Here is a 20662-nt window from a genome sequence, read left to right as displayed (position 1 = left end):
ATCATAATTCACAACGTCTCTGACATGACGTGACTCCACGTCATGCCAGAGACGTTGTGAATGGTTTTCCAAAGTGCCGAATGGTTTTCTAACAGATCTCTTGCCCGTTACAGGCTTCGCTGGGAGTATTGATATGGAGATGTGTTTGTTTACTTCAGTACCTCTTCAACAAATCACGCCTCACTAGATTCGTATTTTGTCCTCCATGAGTGAGAATGGACTCGGAGCGTCACGTTACGCGTGTCTTCGTGCGTTTATGTTAATTAATTTGATTGTATTCTTTTTTTGCGGTAAAACGGTCTTAAGAGAACAGCTGTTGTCAACTGCGCATCAAATCATTCTCGTTTGTCACCTTCAGCGTTATGTATTTAGGCAGCTCTCTGTGGTTTTTTTTTTTTCCTTTCTTCTCCCCATCGGTAAACTTCATTATAACCCTTTGATCCGAAGTTTTTTTTTCCCATTCTTTCTATACTCCTGTTAGTGATTTTTTTCCTCACGTATAATGAGGCATCACGTATATAATATCTTTCTACAATACATATGTAGGAGTGAAAGAGAACACATACGGTGAGGGTGAAAATCTATGATATACTCTCTTATCTACCCCTATGTTTCTCTCTCTCTTTTTTCATTTTTTTCTTCCTTTTCTTTCTTCTTCCTCTTTCTAACATGTGGTTAGATTAGGACAAGATTACCGGATTTATCACCGATACGTCAAATAAATATCATCCAAATTTGTTGGTCGCAGAAAGCCTGTATGTGAAGGTGATTAAGGACACGATACTTGGCGATAAAATTACAGATTTTGCTAAGACAGCAACTTTTGATGTTTCTTGCTACTGTTCAAAATCACTTGTCTTCGGTATTTTTTGATTGATTGTGGTCAATTCATTCCAAGGTTCCCAAATTTACAAAACTATATTATGCATTATCACATGCGTGTATTTCCCCCCCCCCCCCCCCCCATTCAGCAAGACTCAAATAATTATTTGTCATTCTCAGAAATTTTTGGCCGATTACTTACCTCTTGGCAACGTCGGAGATGGACTTGGAAGCTTTTTGAAGCGCAGTTCTTCCCGCACAAGTGGCAAGTAGCGAATCGCAGCTGGTAGCCCGCTGATCCTTTACTGTCGACCAGAACCGCTCTGTCGAACCGGCTACCAGCTCGGCCAATCTTGTTGCTCACCTGCCTGTAAATTTTGACGGGTGCTTTGGATTTACTGTGAAGTCCCGTTGCTTGGACCAACGTCGATGACTCCATAGGTTCCGCGAGGGTGGCCGAATCCTTATGACTGTGCAATTTCTCTGGCCTGTTCGATCTCTTGCAGGAGTGACATTGAGATAAACTGATCGGCCCTTCTTTGTCGTCACTGACGTTCAGGCCACAACACGTAGATATTGAAGATGACTCCTCCTTGAGTTTGCCCAGCTTCACCGTAGGCGGCTTGTCCTCCACCAAACTTTCGTGCGACGCCATCGGCTGCTGTATCACTACGGACTTGTACGAGAGCTTGTCTGGTCGGCCTTTCGAGGGAAAGTCACCTGATTTGGTGGTTATCACCGGATGTATGATGTTTGGCGTGGGATAGTCCAACGTTTTAGTCTGGGGACGTTCCGGCAAATCGGCGATGAAAGTTTCGCTGGAGGAAGACGATTTCCACAATTTCTTACTCGGTTTTGTCACAGGCAATGAGGAGATCGTATCACCGCCAAGTGACGACGCCAAAGATGTAATATCGAACCCCGTTGAGGTCTGTCTCCTCAACGGCTGAGAGTGAGTCTTTGTACGCGTCCTGTGTCTTCGTGTCCTGCTAATCTTTTTGGCGTTCGCTTCCTCGGCTTTCAGTCGTTTCAGGCACTGGGGTTCGTGGATCCTGAGGGAACGTTCGCTGAACTTCCGGCTGCAAACTGGACAGGGCACGAAAGACGGAGGTCCGAAATCTGAGCTACCAGTCTCGAAACGCATCACTCATTTTCCAGTGATGTCGGACCGTATATCTAAGAATGGTTTGCTTCGATTTTCGTGGAATACCAAAGGGGGCTACAATTTTGACGCCAGATGTCTCGTTCTAAAGCAAAGGACTGCAGTATACTTTTTCCTCCGATATCACGTGACGATGACACAAAGGCGATGACTGTCGATAATCGTACACGATGTCGACGAGAAGGTTCCTTCGAGCTGCTTCAAGGAAGATACAGTCTGAAACAAAACATTTCAATGGATGACCAGAGATGAATAGTGGATGGAGATGACTTAAGTCAGTGGTTCCCACCCTTACATACTTCATTAGTACTTGTAGTACTAATAGTACCTACATAGTACTTATCCCTAAAAAGACGTAGAAGATTTGCTTATCCTTAAAAATATGTAGAACGTTTGTGTATTTCTAGAAACGCTAAAAGAGCTTGAATATTCCTAGAAATGCGTCGAAGGTTTTTGATTGGCCCTTAAAACTGTGTTTCTTAAAGCATGCGTTGCAGCTCCTAGGAGCGTCGTATACCTTTGTCAAAGACGTCGCAGTGAGCTGAAGATATTGATTTGCGTGCCTATTTTTCACTTTGAAGTGGTTCTTTTATATGGGAAAATATCTATCAAGCTATTCTGGAGAGCCGCAGATGTATCATGAATTGAACAAGGGAGCCACGGATGACGAAAGTTTGGGAACCACTGCCTTAAAATACGTAGAAGGTTTGCTTATCCCTAAAAAGGTATAGAAAGTGCGCTTATTCCCAGAAAGATGTAGAAGATATGCTTATTCCCAGAAAGGCGTAGTAGATAATTATCTTTAAAAATTCATAGAAAGTTTGCTTATCCTCAGAAATGTGCAGAAAATTTGAAAAACAAATTCATAGAAAGCTTGATTATCTCTAGTAGAAGGCTTGTGTATGTACGGTATATCTCTACCTCTCTATGCGTGCGTAGCCCCAGAGATGACTGAGAAGCTTACCCAGTAAAATCTTGTGGTAGATGTGCTTACTCCCAAAGATTTGCACTGAGCTTGCGTACTCTCAAAAATGCTTACTAAGCTTGCGTACCCTCAAAAATGCTTACTAAGCTTGCGTACTCCTAGAAACGGGTACTAAGTTCGCATTCTCCTAGAGAAATGTGCACTGAGCTTGATTATTCCCAGAAATGCGTACTAAGCAAGCTGCCATCCTTTTATATTGTGCCATAACTGATGTTCGGACGTTTTTTAATTGCTTCACTCGTTTTTCTCCCAACACGTCAAGGCTTATTTCCCGCGTAGCCCCTTCCCCCCCCCCCCAAAAAAAATGGCCCGATACATACCCACAGAGGTAAGTACATCACAGGTTGAAAACCACTGACTTATTGACCACAATTGCTAATTCGCATCACAATTTAAGTAATATTATAAAGTGCGAATCAATTGAATCTTAAATGGAATCAAATTGTATCACAAATATTCAATAGATACAGTAGCAATCTATTATGTGGAGGAAACTATGCAAGGGTATTTTCTATGTAAATTGTAGTGCGCTTGCTAATCTTCAGCAAACATGGAACCGAAGCGTTCAAACTTCATGACAGGGCGTCTGAACCAGGGCTGTAACTAGGGTTTTTGTGGTGGTGGGGGTAAACACGATTTTGCCACCCCCAACACCCTAACATTCGTTGATTTTTTGAAGGTGGTTTTTGTTTTCACCTAACATTTGCCACCATTCCCCCCACCCTAAATTTTACCGCCCGAAGCAGTTGCTCCTTTTGACCCTCTCCTCCAGTTCCGGCCCTGGTCTAAACATCACCAACAGAGAAGCATATTTACATTCTCATTCCTTTAATAAATAATATAAAGCTGAGTTTTTACTAGAACATGCTTTTTGCTGGTGAAACTCTTCAAACGGTCTTCAAACGGGTTTCAAAAATTACCCTCACATCCTTACAGAAGTTCCATTTTTTTCCTGATGGATAATCAAGTCTGTAGACAGCTCAGAAAATATTGTTATAGATACCCTATACACGTACCTTATACAGTGTGCATAGCTAACAGCTGGCACCGTGGTTTACTGATGAACCGTTGATCCTAGAAGCATACTTCCGTGCCCAAAAACTCAATGAGAAAGTTGTTACCCTGTATTTCCTGAGACGAACAAAACAAATCCCACATTTCTAAGTGCAATGTGCGCTGAAATATTTGAATTCAAAAAAATGGGAAAAATGGGGGGATAGCATGAAAGAGGGGGGAAGCATTTTCCATTAGTTTACGTTGTTCCCTCCCTCAATTTTTCTCCATTTCTGAATTCAAATATCTCAGCGCATATTGCACTTGGAAGTGTAGAATTGCTTTTATTGGCCTCTGGAGAGACAGGGTAGCAACTTTCTAACTGATTTATTTGAGCACAGCGTGTCCGTATAAAAAGTTGTTTTTATTTTATTTTAATAACTATACAACCCCTTGTGATATTAGTGACTTACGTGACGTCTACACGTTATTTGGGTACTTTTCCTAATTGCGCGTCTGGGATTAACGGTTCGCCAATAAACTGTGGTGCCAGCTGTTAGCTATGCACCCTATACATGCATTTCAGAACATATTATTATATAGATACCCTATATAGTACATATACATTTCATATTACCGACCTTTATAAATGAAATCGCTCTGATTCAGGAGTCATAACTGATATTCAATTTTGAATTGAAATTGACTAAATGGCAAAATTTCGATGTCCGATATCGAACTTGACTCACCTGGGCTAAAGATAGCGAATTACCATCCTCTGATGCCTCCAGTTATTAAAGTTACAGTCACGGTTTTAGAATACAAGTCGTTGTCACTTGAAAACGAGTTTCCGATTATTTACTCTTTGATCTCGTTCAAAGTTAAATAAGGCTCAGGAGGAAGTGATATTTATTTAATCCCCGGTGTCGTATCAGTTCTGGCGGCGATATAGTTCTTGTTAATCGAAGAATCTTCTCCTAATTAAGCTCGAATACACACGCCGAGATACTTTTTTCGCCGAAGTACAGGTCAGTGTATGTTAATATCATCATGATATTCATGCATGTTTTGAAGCATAATGTGGACACACCACATACACAAAAAAATTTCGATATCATTTTCCACTTGTATTCCTTCCTCTTGTTGCTAAGCTCGAAATTTTTGAAAAACAGAAATGACCCACTGAAACACATTGATTTCGTGTTGTCCGTGAAGTCATTGCATGATGTCGCCCATAACTATATAGAGATTGTATTATTATACACACACACACAATATCATTTCATGGTCTTTTTTTTTCTTTTTTTTTTTTGTATTATGTTTACTGTATTTCTCCATTCACTGATGGATTTACGGTCTCTCGTGAGAGATTATTCCAAAGTTTCAGTCCTTCGGAATTCGTGAACGGACAAGACCGAACACACGGAATATTACACGTGTTTATTCACTGATCCAACCATGACCGAATTTAAAATGGAAACAGTTAAAATTAAGCTTCAAGTGATGTTTGGAGCAGGGGAATACGTAGGGTCAACCTTTGTGTGTGTGTGGTGGAAGCAAAAGAAAAATATTTTCCAGAAAATTTCTAAATCTTCAAAAAACATTCAAATTACAGAGAAACTCATAATTAAAAATAGCGTATAAATGTATTTTCTTTTTCGATATCTTAATTTTTTTACAGAAATATTTTTAAATTTTCATCGCCTGTGATTTTACGCAGAACTACACACGGGTGGGGACAAGCTTTGTATGTCCTTCCCCTTCCACGTATTCTTCTGGTTCGGAGTTCCATCATAATTAGAGTGACTCATATTTTCCCGTCGTAACCTTTCCCTCCTCCCCATATTTTCAATGAAATTTAATTGAATTCGTAGTATCATAACTATATATACAATCATGTATGAGAGGACTTTCAGAGCTTATTGATCACATTATGGTGATTATGACAGGGTGTATGCTATCTACCGCCCAATAATTATGTACGGGATTCCTTGTGAAAAACTAATATGGAAAAGTGTTTCAGTTTTTTTAATTGGACCAATAATTACGAATTATAACACTAAAATTTGATGTCGTCCCTTTTGAATCCTGCCAAATCCACCGAACGTAAAACTCGTCATTATTTTAGCTGAGAGCAATGCTATAACCCTAAGAATAATCAAGAGAGCTAAAGCTGTGCGAACCAGTTTGCTTTCCTTGCCCTTTCCCTCAGAAAAATTGATTTGACAATGAAAGGAAAAAAATTACCACATTTTGGCAAAAAAGTGTGGATTTTGGAAAAACAATTTTTCCCATAGATCTCTTTTGGCTAACACTTTACAAATCTGGTGATAAATTTGTCAATATGGTGGAGCGAAGGTAACACTTAATGATATAACATCACTCTACACCAGTGGTTCTCAACCACATTTTCTTCTCGTGCCCCCCCCCCCCTCGTCTTACCTAGGGCCCCCCCACCTCATGAAGGAACAAAACACTTTATGCTTACTGTGAATTTAGTTTAGTCCAAACTAAATTTGGAAATGATAAGATCAATTTAAGTGGGGGAAGGGGAGATTGCCACCTTTCTTAAGGGACAAATTATATGGGAATGATAGGTATAGTCCTCCGACCACGAGATGAATTTTTGCTGCGTCATGTCACGTCACGTCGGATGATTTTATTCAATTTTTTTTTGGTAAAACGATCGCACATCGAGAAAAGTTCATCAGTGACTGAGCTTTCACGATTGGCATGTCCTTCTAGGATGAAATAGAATCGTTTGACGTGACATGACGTGCCGTAGCCAAATCTGTTCTCGTTGTAGGAGGACTATATGTGCGAAATGCTGGACGATCCAACAAACCTACACACTAAATCGCCTCTACCGACACATCATTATGGGTCTGCACCTTACCGTGGGCTGAAGTTCAGTGAACTTCCTTCTTTTGGGTGTTCTATGCATGGCCTGCATCACTATAATGATTCCCCGGGCAAAATTATATTCTGGGGCACCCCCCTTTACGTAATCGAAACCGCTTACATATTTACACCCAAAAATTATTGTATCATATGTGACCATGAAGGGCCTCCATGAGCATCCCAAGCCATGCCCACATAGGTTTAGATGGCTCCTGCTTCATGGACAGCTTTGCTGGATTCTGAAAGTTTAGTCACAATTTTTCCCCCAACATATTTCACTTGAAAATTTGTATATAATTTATAATTGTTATAATTTCTTCATATCTCTCTGCGGGCCCCCTTCACCACTTGTCATGACTCCCCCTTTCATCTGATTTTCACTCGTGGCCCCCTTAGAATATCCCAGGACCGCAAGGGGGGCCCATATGGCCCCAGGTTGAAAAACACTGCTCTACACGAAAAGGAAAAAGCGCCAATCGTGAAGGAAAATGACTGATCTTGGCTTCTAACGGGGGTTGAATATTTCAGTTCATTTTCGATTAGCGGCAACCCGCTGCATAGGGGAATTTTTTTTTTCGTTGGGTGTTTGGCACGTGACTGACTGTTAGAAAAATTACGTGTCACAAAATTTCAAAACGTTATAACTCCCTTAATATTCGTCCAATCCTAAAAATGAAAAACACTTTTCCGTATTAGTTTTTCACAAGGAATCACGTGTCTAAGTATTGGGCTGTCGATAGTATCCACCCTGTATAAGTATTCGTGTCACATAATTGTAATTTTCAACGGTTCTTTTTCCGGGAAAGACATTTTAACACCACAATTTGGAATACTTTTTCATTTCCCATCCATATCGGGAATTTTTTTTTCAGCAATTTTCACCATAATTGGCATAGTACTTAACTATTTAACTTACTATAGTAAATACAGTACCACAGTGCTTAATAATAATAATAATAACGTGATCAGCACGTATTCCCAAGAGAGTTACGATCTGTCCACGGAATTTATTAGTGTTAGTAGACATCCATGCCCGACCCGGGATTTGAACCAAGACGTGCACAGTCAGAAGCTAGTTCCTTAACCACTGGACTGCCAGTCGGCGTTAACTATTTATTAACTTACTTCAATGAAATATCAGTAGTTAATCAAATACTTGGGAACTATTTACTGAGAAGATTAGGAGTAGGATTTCTACTGAGTAGAAATTGTGGGGGGGGGGAGAAATAAGTACTGGCCGGGTGAGTCACCCAGAAAAGTGCTTGCTCAAAAATGTGAAGGCCCTCAGTCAGGACCGTGGTTAGCTACTCCTGTGCGCTGTGCAAGAATTTGAATTTAGGCCCCTTTCTGGCCCATTCTGGGTTCCCCCTCAATTAGGCCCTGTGCGGGTGCACCTGTTGCACCTGCCTATAGTTACGGCCCTGCCCTCAGTTACTGTATGCAGGGACGTACGCAGGGCCTACCTTTTGGAGGGTGAATTGGAAAGTAGGGAAATGGGGGGTCACAGGATATTACTTCAATTTCGAGAAATTTCGAGCTACTAACAGAGTCCGACTTGGACATCGGGGGGGAATTGTCCCCCTCCCCCTTATCATGGGATTAGGTTGAAGACGTTAGTCAGTGAACACACATAAATTGTTGAAATTTTGGTACTCTAAAAATAATAACATTAGCTTCCTGCATAAACATGGGGGCCCTAGGCAAAGGCCTCACTTGCCCATACCGAAATTGGGCACAAAAATAGCAAAAATGCATTTGAAATTTAAAAAAATCGATCAAAACAGCATATTTTTCAAAAAAATGTTTTCTTAGAATATTTTCATAATCCATAAAAAAAGAGACTTTCTGGATATTGGTGCCGAGATGAACTTCAGAAAAAAAAAGTTATTTGTCACCACCGCAAATCGACCCCGGGTTCTCTTGCACTCTGGGCAAGCGTCTTATCCAATACACCCCAGACACACAACTCTTCTTACCGAATAAATACACATGGTATCTTGATGCGTTGAGTGGAGATGAAAAACATGAATTTTTCCTCTATTTTTTCAAATTTTTTTCCCTTCAATTTTTGACCTCCTTGGCGTTTTACGGGGGAGGAGGAACCCTTTGCTTCCAGCGCATATACCTGGGTCTCAAAAACCTTACAGCAGTATTTCTCAAAGTGTGTGGCACGGCTCCTAGAAGCGTTGCCTACCTTTGTCAGAAGCTTCGCGACGAACCGGATGTATTGATTTATGTGCCTATTTACGCTTTGAAGTCGTTCTTTTATGTAAAAAAACATCCACCAAACTATTTTGGGAAGCCGCAGATGAACCATTAATTTATCAAGGGGGATTTATTTCCGAGGGGGAGGGGTGAACCATTAATTGGCACCGCAGGTGACAAAGTTTGAAAACCATTACCTTAAAGGATACAAGAACTATAGGCTATATATGACGATATTATCGGCATCCGACTTGGTTAAATATTACACAAAATCTCTCACTATAAACACGAACAGTGTTTACCGAAAACCAAATGATAAGTAACCCAAAATTATATGGAACATTGAAATTCTCATGAGCTTACCTTTCTCTTGAAGTACTAATCCCTGAATCCCTCTATACATGGAAAAAAGTGCAGAAAATATTTTTATTTTTCAAGGACCGGATATTTCCGTGAGTCCTAGGAATACTTTATATTTACACGTTTTTTTGTTTTGCCCCCCGAAGTGCCTATTTCTCTCTCATCAAAAGTATCCAGGGATTCTTCAATAAAAATTTTGTTTGCAACACACACCGTTGCCAGGAGATGGACTTATCTGTCTCTGTCTGAATAAAAATACAACTAATGTCACGCCATGCAATACTGACCGAAGCACTTCGAAATCCAATCCGATATCTCATGTTTTAAGGGGGATACGTATTGGCGAATCCTTCTGAGGTAAGGAATCACTTTCAATTCGAATTGAATAGGGAGAAAGAAATCTATTATCTTGATTATAATTTGCATAATTTCTGTGTGAAATGTGTAAGAAAGAGTTTTCGTGACTAGAAGCGGTGGGGGAAGGATGCTTCGTGGGATATCGTTCGGAGGGGGGGGCGGCAAATTTGAGGTCAAGAAAATTAGTAGAATGGGAGAAGGACGGCAAAATTTGCATAGCCGAAAGGTGATAAAACCATCAATCCGCCTCTGACTACAAAGTGAGTAGTAGGTCAGTGAGTGACCAAACGATTGAATCTAAAGAGTTTGCAAGCATGTGAGTGAACAAAAGAATTCGCAAGCAGGTGAACGACCAAAAGAGCGACCTAAAGAGAGATAAGGACTAAGACAGTCAGTGACCAAAAAGGGTCACCTAGATAGTGTGTGACTATGGGGGGCGCACGGGGCACAGTCCTATTCGGAAGGCCCTAAAATTATGTAGCCTTCGTCAATTGTTAGAATTTCCGCTTGAAAAAATTAGGCATTTTCCCAAGCAGCACCTGCTATTTGTCATAACACCTGATCCCATTACTGTGGAGTGCTCCTATGCACCCGAAATGGCCACTACCCCCGAGTCGTGCCTGGCGGGCCCATGTGTTAAGACCGCCCCGGGCTTAATTTATTAAAGAATCAAGCAATCTCTTCCTTCTTCAATTCGTGTGGTGGAATTCAAATGGGTGTAACAACATTCAAATGCCTGATAATCAATAAATACCCTCCCCCGTTGAAAAATCACGATCACACAAAATGGGTACATATTAAATGATTATGTTTTAATTGGAAAACAATAAAATTTCGATTCATTGTGTGTGGCGCCATCTGTTGTAAATATATGCGAAAGCTTAAGATGCGTAACTATGCGTCCTCATGAACAAGTTTAGGAATTTCTGGTAACCCTACTTTTCAACGCTTTCTCTCCTATTTTGAATATTTAAATGATAAATAATATCATTACATCGGAGCTTCTGCTGCCATAAAATACTGAAAAATACTGCTTAAAATTCACCGAATAAAAACACCAATATGTTGTGATATCAATAAATACTATGAGCAATAATAAGCATATAATCATCAAATATTATAATATTAGTTAAATTATCAAGTACGCTTCGAAATCTCAATAGTTGTTATTTGTATATTGTAAATTAATATTAGTAAAACGCGCAAAAGCAAAATTTTCAGCCTTTTAAAACAAAATCTTTTAATGCAGGCAAAACAGTATTTATGTGGGTCACAGGAAAACTAGATCTACCCCCAGATGCTGGAATAGTGGTTGAGGGGAAATTCATTGAACCTGTTATATAAGTACTAAATACTTGGGAATAATAATTGACATTTGTGCAACAACGAAATTATGTAATACAAAGAGCAGACGTAGCAAAACATACTTTGAAACGCATACTTGCAAGCAGATCAACATTGAATATTAAGAACAAATTAAATGTATACAAAATGGCTATCAGATCCAAGGGGGATCCTGGGTCAGAAGCCGGCAAGTTTCTGATCCCATGCTCCATAATTCCTTCAGCAGTAAAATCGCTCTAATGACGATTGATCAGTCGACTGAATTTCAACGTATGAATTTCACACTGCATTTTGTATGCAACATGTTGGACGGATACTTCAAGGTACTACTTTTGAACTCTTACAGGCTTTTCTACACGTAACGTAACATATGGAGGATTTGTTCCGGAAAGAACGCTATATAGGCATTAACAATGTTTACACTCCATTCACTCGGATCGGGAACTGGAGTGAAGACGTGTGCAAAGATGAGGTAAGGAATTCGCGATTCCATTCCTTTCACGTGGTTGCTTTTCCTGTGGTAATGGTTTTCTGAAGCAAGATTGTATCCTCTTCTATTCCAATAGGAAGAACTATATAAACTGCTACTCAAGGAAAGAGAGGGCAACCTCCGTCTACAGAAGATTAAGCCACTCATTAACACTGCCCTGCGACCGGTAAGAGCATGGTAATCATACTGTAAATGATTTTAATACTTGAGGAATGAATAATTACTAATTATTGTTATATTAATACTTGTGAATGAAAACATGTTGATATTTCGCTCTATAGATACAGCATCTGCTTATACATAGCCATCAATAATTTTGGCTCTCTCTCACCGGCATTGACGAGATAACTCGCCGTCTTAAAAGTCGAGTTAGGCCATTTTAACAAAGTCTATCCTAAATATTTTGTAAAGCTGATTTCTTACTCAATACATTTTCTAATCACCCTCAACCTCCCTATTTTGCAACTGCTGAAAATCGGAATAAAACCTGTTTCATATAAAAATATATTTCATTTTACGGCGGGGGGGGGGGGGATTTAGTGATTCCTACTATGCCGAGGGTTAATGATCTTACCAGCCCTCACAGATTCTGTCGATCCTTGAAGTCACTGTAACCTAAATTGAGTAGTGTTTCCACCGAAAAAGCTTCCGCTGCATGGAACCAAAGAACTATTGGTCGTCGATGAACTTGATGGACACTTTCATTGGTCCATACTAGACAAAGAGATGGATCAAAGTTGATTGAGAATCCGGCGCAGAGGAAAATATTGGGCTCTTTTTTTTTTATAGATTAAAATGTAAAATTGGGGTTTTCCGGAGCTTTTCAGAAGTCGGGTGCTGGGCACCAGCTATTAAATCCACCTCTGACTAGGCAGGGGGCTTTCGGCTGGTCCCATATTCTCAAGTTTAAACCATAGCAACAGCCCAGTTGGTAGAGGTCAGGACTGCTGGAAGTCAAATGAAAAGATGAAGGCCATCACACTGATTTGAAGCAACTGCCCTGTGTGTTTTCAGGATGCGTCTTCCTCTGTCATTTTCAAGCATGGAAGGCAGCACCACTTGAATAATATCTTATATGCACTCAGGTAGAACTGACCCAGAACCTAGACGGATACCTACACGACGGTGACGTCGTCATGCTGAAGTTCGTTGGTGGTGATTTCGGGTTACCTTATTACCTTTCGGCGATCCCGGCATTGCCATTGTCATACGACCCGGATGACGGGATATTCAAGTCACCGTGTGCCGTTGGGGCCACGAGTAAGCCTCTACCAGTTGGTCGGAGTGTTTTCATAGTTCACAGGTAAGTCATTTTGATTTATTCCCCTTCCTAAATTCAACCCCGGGGGTGCACAACCTGTGGCCTGTAAAGGGTTTTCCTTTAAAAAAGTATCAATACTCATAACATGATAAATACCTATGCTGACCGTATTGCCTTCATGATAATACGGGATCTATGTGGATATACATAAATCTTCAATAATTCATAAAAAATTTGTCAGATGCAAGTATAGTTGCCAATTACAGCCAAAAAAATTGTCAAATGCAAGTAAAGTTGTTAATTATACCCGAAAAAATTGTCAAATACTAGGGAAGTCCAAATGCAGCAAAAGAAAAGAAAAACCAAGTGCAAATAAAATCCAAGTACACAGCCAAAAATTTCCGAAAGTGAAGTTGGCAATTACAGCCAAAACTTAATTGTGAAAGGCAAGTAAAGTTGCCACCTATCGCTGAAATTGCTGAAAAATCAGCAGTCATGAAAAATTTTTGGTACTGAAAGTCAAAATGTAATACACCAAAAGAGCGTATATGTTTGACAAACATGTGAGATAAATATATATTTATATGACTATAACTGATTATGATAGCCATAATTGTAATATAATATGACAATCGTTTATAAGCCATGAAAATATTCTTAATTTCAAAAATTCAACTAAGCCCTGTTGAGAATAGGGGCATTTTATAAAAAAAAAAAGTTAGGGCAGTAAAAATTACGGGAATGTCCCGTAAAATACGGGTCATATAGTAGCCCTATATATTCCATTTTCTGGCCCGCGATTGCCAGAAACACCACACATCTGGCCTGTGGACTGAAAAGTTTCTGCACTACTGCTATTTAATACTTCATCCAAAGGTCCAAATGGAATTATAATTTCGTTTGGACCTTCCAAGGAATAATAATGGCATAAATGCCAGTCCTTAGTGATGATAAGGCCGTATTGTGGCCAACACCAATGGTCCCCGGAAGAGAAACGATCCGAGAGAATGAGGTGCCTGCATCCACATGCAGATTAAAAAAACGTATTGTAACTGAAAATTTAAATTAATTTATCAGTTATTAACTGGTATGATTTGATAGTAACACTGCTGGTGATTCAGGCAAGATAGGAATCTCTGAACACATCACTTGCCCGGGGTTTAAAGATAGTTCTCAGAAGCAGGGCGTGACGCGAGACAAAATTCTCACCCGTGCGTATAGATATAATAATAACCGTTAATCTTATGTCTATACCCGTACGAAATATCCGTTTCGGCACCGCTCTGGCGTATAAGCCCACATCAGTGAAACCACACCCGAAAACTCACAACTGTGTTTCCAGTTCGATGAAAAGCGTGCCCGAGTGGCATGGTGGTTTCCCCTAACGAACTCGAGGTGATCGCCGCTAGACAGCGCCTTCACTTCCAACCCATCTCACTAATGGCAGTAAATTGCAATATAGCGGTATGTCCAGAGTTGGTGTTTGGTGAAGTAGTTCGATAAAATGTGTCAAAAATTTGGTTTTTTTTTTGCAAATAATTCCATCCAAAATAAATTCATAGTTTGAACCTTACACAACATTTTTTTTTCAACTTTTCCTACAATCATTTTTTTTTCTTTGACCCCTGATTTGGCGCCCTTCTATTAGCGATGTCCCCCTGTAGACAAACGGGTAGGAGCCGCCCTTGCTGAGACGGCCCTGAATAGTAGTTCTGATACCAACATAACTTATGAAGGATTTACGGAAAATTCACCGACAACAGTTCGATTGAATGAGAGAGTGTGTAACAGAAGTGGCGTAGTGAGTATGTAAGTGAACGAAAGTGAGCTAGTTTTGATTACAGGATGGGTTTTTTGTAGTCTCTCACTCACTCGCTCATTCACTAATTCACTCTGGTTACTTAATTACTTATTCTCACTACTGACTCACTTGCTCATTCTATCATTTCCTTGCTCACTCACTAATTCATCCACAACAACACACAACACTTAGTTGCTATTCACTCTCTTTTTCTCACTTGGTGACTGACTTGCTAATTTTCTTGATTGTTCATTCATTCCCTCATTAATACACTCTCTTAATTGCTCATTCCCTCATTTGCTCACTCACTGACTAATTTGCTCTCTAACTCGTGTCGAACTGTTGTCGGTGAATTCTTAGTCCATGAATTATCCCAGCGATCAAATTTCCTTTCAGAACGAACATTCCACATGTTCGTCGGTGAGTTTTTCTTGCGGTGAATTTTCCGGACACGCTTATGAAGGAGGGAGGGGGAGAGGGGGGGGGGGGGTACAAAAAAAAAACACCTCATGTTTAAATTTAAAAAACACCGCTCTAAATAAATTCCTTCGAAAAATATTTGTGATGAAGTATACAGGGTGTTGCCTTGAAGTGGTGACAAACTCTGAAGGGTGATAATAGGCATCAAGAGGAACAAAAATTGCCGTAGAACATGGTATCGCAAGCCACGTTTAGTCGGTGAAAATCGCAAAAATGGACGTCACGACGTATAGTCACTGCGGCGGACATCACTAGCACACATGCTGGTATCTTTGAACGCGTCCTACAATCGTTACTCCGCTGCTGTTGGCTGTGCAATGACCTTCTTTCGCGACCGCAACTTCGAACTCCTGTGAGAATTTCTCCATTGAACTGTGCTGGTTGTTGCTGCTATTGTAATCATGTTGTCAAGTAAATGGCTCTTTTGTACTTATTTATTTTCACTTTTTTGTACTTGTTATTGTACTTTATTTTGTACACCACAGGCTGTGTTGCAATATCACATGATGTCAAATAAATGTTTTTTTTTCTAATTATTACTGTCCTTTTTGTTTCACTCGACGCCACACCCTTCGTAAGTAATTTTGCGATTTTCACCGACTAAACGTGGTTTGGGATACCATGTTCTATGGCAATTTTTGTTTGTCTTGATGCCTAATATCACCCCTCTGAGTTTGGCGCCACTTTGAGGCAACACCCTGTATAATAGAAATGCAATTTGTGAAAGAAAAATTACTCGTCACTTATCGATGTATTTTGTATTTGGATGTATCGAATCATATAAAGCGCCATTTTTCGCTTCCATTTTAAAAAATAGTGTTATGTTTTCTTTACAGAAAAGACCGTCGGGTTTCCAATCACTTTCCAATTATGTACGGGGAAAGCATCTCTATATACACGGTCCCTTTTGTCGGCAGCGTAAGCATTCTAATATTCCGTACTTACTTAACCCTTACAGTGGCAATCCCGAGATATCTCGTGAAACTTGATCTGCTTTATTTCGGTTACCCCGAGATATCTCGGGTTCCTAACACGTTTTTATTTACAATGTGGCTGTTATAATGCGGATCAGGAAAACTAAAATCCGCTTAAAGGGTTGATAGAGAGAGATTCGCACTTCTTTAGATAATTATTATAATTAATAGGTCTTATTGACATTAAAAGGACTAAGCTCCATCTAGAAACACTAGGACGGCATGTAGGAAGAAATAAGGCTGAAAAAATTAATTATAAAAGGAATTGACCCTCAATGTTTCACCCCCCATAAAAACATTGCATTTTTTTTTTTTTTGGAAATACGAATGCAAATTGGTGATGTTAGTATATTTTTAATTAGCATCAATTTAACATCAGCACAGCAAATTTTTAATTAGAGTGAAATTTTAATTAGCTAAAAAGGTTAATTCCGGTTAAAATGTGCAGTTTGCATTGATTTCAGTCATTTGTGAATGCTCAGCGAAGTTGTGAATAGTTTTTATCTTGAATTCCATTTCCAATCCCTTAATTTGGTGCGATTTTATGAATCTCTGGAACGTAAAATTTCAGTAGCTGTCAGAAAATGGCACCGATGAGGAATCAACTCTTTGTAGATAAGAAGGTACTGTACATATTTACATATATACCCATATTTTATACTGAAATGACATTAAGAGATGTACTTTCTATAAACTATCAAAAAAAACAAAATTTTGTCCGTCCACCCACACAAATCATTACTCCCATTTACTTTTTCGCCGCTCCGCAAATCATTTCTCCCATTTAATCAGTTTTTCGATCAGCAAATTATTTCTTGCAATTATTCATTTTTGGCCGATTCTTTGCAATTATTCATTTTTGCTAGTCCACGAATTATTAATTCCCCTCAACTAATGATTCGCTATTTGTTAATTATTGGTTTTCTCAATTTCACCCACTTATAACGTTCGCAGATAGAAAAAGGTTGAAGAACATCAGTTCAATTCACATAAAAACATTATTTTAATTATTTATTTTATTATATTTATTTCGCGTCGCTAATTATGAGTCTCAATTAGTTTCTTGATACTATATTTATATATTTCTTCTTTCAGCTGAAACTATCATCGGAAACGAAGAACGCATTGAAGTTCGCGAGGGGATCGAAACATCAGGAGGTCGAGCTCGTTGACGAATGTTCAGCCCACACTGCCTGGAAAATCGTCTTCAGGAATTCTCAGTTCAGGATGGAAATGGAAGGAACTCCTGTCACGGTGGGTGTTCGACCTTTAATGGAATTACAATGCGTTATTTTTGTCGTCGCAATGTTTTAGAAATAATGAATTTTAGTTTCGAATGAAAGCAGCTCGACGGTCGTGTGGACTCTAGTACTGAGGATCCGGGTTCGAATCCCGTTGACGGCACAGTGGTGGTCGGCTGAAATTGGTTTTCTGCGGTTTTCCCGCTTCACAAGGCGCGAATGTTAGCACCCCCATTTAAAAAAGTCTCTTCGCAGAGAGCAGGCAGACCTACAACACGATACTGACATAATATGAAAATTCAAGCATTTCCATCTTCACTTCAGAGAATGGAAGCCAGATGTCAGCATGAACACAAAACAAGCACAACTCGACAACATAAATACGTTACGGCCACAGATACACTCATAACACACATTCCGGCATGTACCGATTCATTAGAAATTCCGTAGAGGAATGTACGAGGTGCATGTACGTTTAAGTAGTAGTTTCAGATAAAAAGGAGCTGCTTTTTTTCATAAATTTCCGCTGTGCGGTAGTGTGAGCCTCGCTCTGGATTCTGACCGTGAGAATTCAGGCTCAAACCCCGTTGACGAACAGTGGTGCTCGGCTGAAGTCAGTTTTCGAACTAAAGAATTAGGAAGTAATTCATCTCCAATTACAGCCCGCAAGCAGTAAAGTTTGTACTGCACCAGTTTGTTTGAAGTTCCTCAGAGGAATGTTTAAGAGGTGTATGTGCAGTTTAGTAGGTAAAGCTTGTGAACTCGTGCTTTATATCTTTTTAGCAGAAACACAGTATTGAGATTAATTGCATTATTTTATACAACAACAACAGGTTAATACAGACTTATACATAACCCATGCATTTACGAATCGGAATCTCGCTGTTGAAACGGATCATATCGTTAGGTAAGTTTGAAAGTAAGCCGAAATTGATTAACATTGCTTTGTAAGATAAACAATGCTCAACACTGATTTTGTTCTGAAAGATATTTCAGCGATTTTAGGATGATTATGGGGCACTGATTCCGAATCTGGAATTGATTTCATCAGACTGGCTCTTATTATTGAGATAAAGTGAAAAATAAATTTCAATGGTAATACCATAAGCAGCGAAAAAATCACATTGAAGCTGTGCGTTATAATTAAATACAGTAAATCATTGGCGAAGAAATTTCAGTGATTTTGAGGCGCTGATTCCGAATCTGGCATTGGTTTTGTTTTAGATTCGGCTCTAGTGGTGGCAGATGGCAGCACTACACATAACAAGTATTACAGAGAAACAAAAAAAACTTCACGTCAGGTTTCACTACACGTACACGCACATTCCCGCATGTACCGATTCGTTGGGGGTTCCGCGGGGGGGGGGGGGTGCATGTGTGGTGTAGCAGTAGTAGGTAGGGCCTCCAAAAAATGGCTCGGGGATCCATGATGTTCTTAAGTTAGCCACCTCGTTGGGCAATTTGCCTGTTGTGGCGTTGTATTTGTATAGTATTTGAGATAGAGTGAAAATTACATTTTAATAGTAATAGTGTGTTTGGATGCCCCCCGGTGCCCCCAAACAATTTTTTTTCTATGGTTGCTTGTGAGTCCTAATTTCAACATAATCGTCTCGTCAATGTCTATCGTAAATATATGGAAATATAACGCTGCATGGCGTGTTCGGACTGTATCTACGCTATATTTAATACATTTTTATTATTTTAACGTTCAGAATTTCGAATTAGCTGAGAATTGTTTTCTAAAATTTCATTTTTTTTTTTCATTCAAGATCAGTAAAATGCTTCAATCAATTTCTAAGAGAGATGACACATTATTATCATGTGTTTGAGAAACGTTTATCCAATTTTCGTAAAAAAGAAAATGGCAACAAGAAAAGATAGAGAGAAACATTATATACCGGTTGGTCCTTCATTGACAAAACATTTATTATATAAACATGATAATGACACATTGCAGCTCTTATTACGAATCCAATGGGTGTTTAAGGACGGAACCGGTTTTGGATATCGATTCTGGACGTCCTTGACAACTCAAATAAATTAGTGTGTTCCGTCATGAATGATAATAATCAAACGCATTTTTATAAATTATATAAATTTTTCTTTCACCTTAAAATTATGTATTTCTCCATTTGTTCTCGAATTTGTGGATTTCAATTACTTGTCAAAGAATTAAAAAATAAATGAATTGTGATCCGAATGTTTTACAGTTCTTTTTTCTCCCTAACCCAAAGGTTAGGTACCTATTGTAATTCACGGCCCCTTTATACCACACATGCTCAGCCTATGGTGCACGGGTCAAATTTGGCCCTCCAAGTGGGGCTCATCACTCGCATGTGACGAGACCAACGATTTCAAACCTAATTTTGCAAAAATGAACTGAGCGGCACATGAATAGATCACCCAAGTGACCCGCTGTGCAGTACCAGATCACTTTGAGTGGCCAGCGAAACATTCCCAGATCACTTATATGATCCACGGCATATTTACACTCGAGTGGAGCGCAGTGCATTTTCAGATCACTTAAGAGACTTTCAGCGTTGTTCCAGACCACTGAAGTATCTCACGGCACATTTACAGATTACTTAAGTATCTGTAGGGTGGTGCACCGTGGTTCCACATCACGTAAGTGACTCGCGAGATATTTAGGGGTCACTTGAATGAACTGCGGCACAGTTCAGAGCACTTAGTCTGCAGCATATTTCCAGATTACTTAACTGTCCCGCGGAGCATTTATAGATCATTTAAAAGACCCGTGGCACATTAAGTCATCACTCAAGCAGCATGCGGTGCATTACCAGATCACTTAAACGACCCACTGCACATTTACACACAGATCACTTGAGAGTGACCCGCAGTATAATTGTAAAACATGTAAGTGAGCAAGCATGTGAGTGACTAAAACAGTGTGCAAGCATGTGAGTGACTAAAAAAGTGTGCAAGCATGTGAGTGACTAAAACAGTGTGCGAGCATGTGAGTGACTAAAACAGTGTGCAAGCATGTGAGTGACTAAAACAGTGTGCAAGCATGTGAGTGACTAAAACAGTGTGCAAGCATGTGAGTGACTAAAACAGTGTGCAAGCACGTGAGTGAGAAAAAGAGTGACCCAAAAAATTGGAAACGTATGAGTGACCGAAACGATGCGTAAGCATGACAAAGTTGACCTAGAGAGCGAGAGACCTGGTCAGTGAGAGAGCAAAAGAGTAAACCAGAGTTGCTAGCATGTGGATGGCGGAGACATGCGGAACATAGGTCTGCTTGGTGAATGACCAAAACAGTGACTTA

The 20662-nt window shown here is 39.7% G+C and overlaps 2 protein-coding genes across 2 annotated transcripts in view; one reads left to right on the top strand and one right to left on the bottom strand.

The window, feature by feature from the left end:
- The window catches only part of LOC149088133 (uncharacterized), a 61997-nt gene that overhangs the window by 20531 nt on the left and 20804 nt on the right, over positions 1-20662 (bottom strand). The window contains exon 2 of the mRNA XM_089244807.1: positions 1025-2200. Coding sequence (XP_089100933.1) covers positions 1025-1966 — 942 coding nt within the window. The 5' untranslated portion in view covers positions 1967-2200. The remainder of the gene's footprint in view (positions 1-1024; positions 2201-20662) is intronic.
- LOC149088134 (cilia- and flagella-associated protein 161-like) overlaps positions 1-20662 on the top strand; it is a 29826-nt gene that overhangs the window by 8447 nt on the left and 717 nt on the right. Inside the window, exons 2-7 of the mRNA XM_089244819.1 lie at positions 11476-11601; positions 11696-11785; positions 12705-12922; positions 15998-16079; positions 17231-17389; positions 18210-18283. Of these exons, the coding sequence (XP_089100945.1) occupies positions 11500-11601; positions 11696-11785; positions 12705-12922; positions 15998-16079; positions 17231-17389; positions 18210-18283 (725 nt within the window). The 5' untranslated portion in view covers positions 11476-11499. The remainder of the gene's footprint in view (positions 1-11475; positions 11602-11695; positions 11786-12704; positions 12923-15997; positions 16080-17230; positions 17390-18209; positions 18284-20662) is intronic.

Source organism: Pholcus phalangioides, unplaced genomic scaffold (genome assembly GCF_987345545.1).
Source record: "Pholcus phalangioides strain wild (caught in Gottingen) unplaced genomic scaffold, Ppha-v1.0 ptg000003l_1, whole genome shotgun sequence".
In the NCBI taxonomy this organism is placed as follows: Eukaryota; Metazoa; Arthropoda; class Arachnida; order Araneae; family Pholcidae; genus Pholcus; species Pholcus phalangioides.
This window is presented reverse-complemented; position numbering and strand designations above follow the sequence as displayed.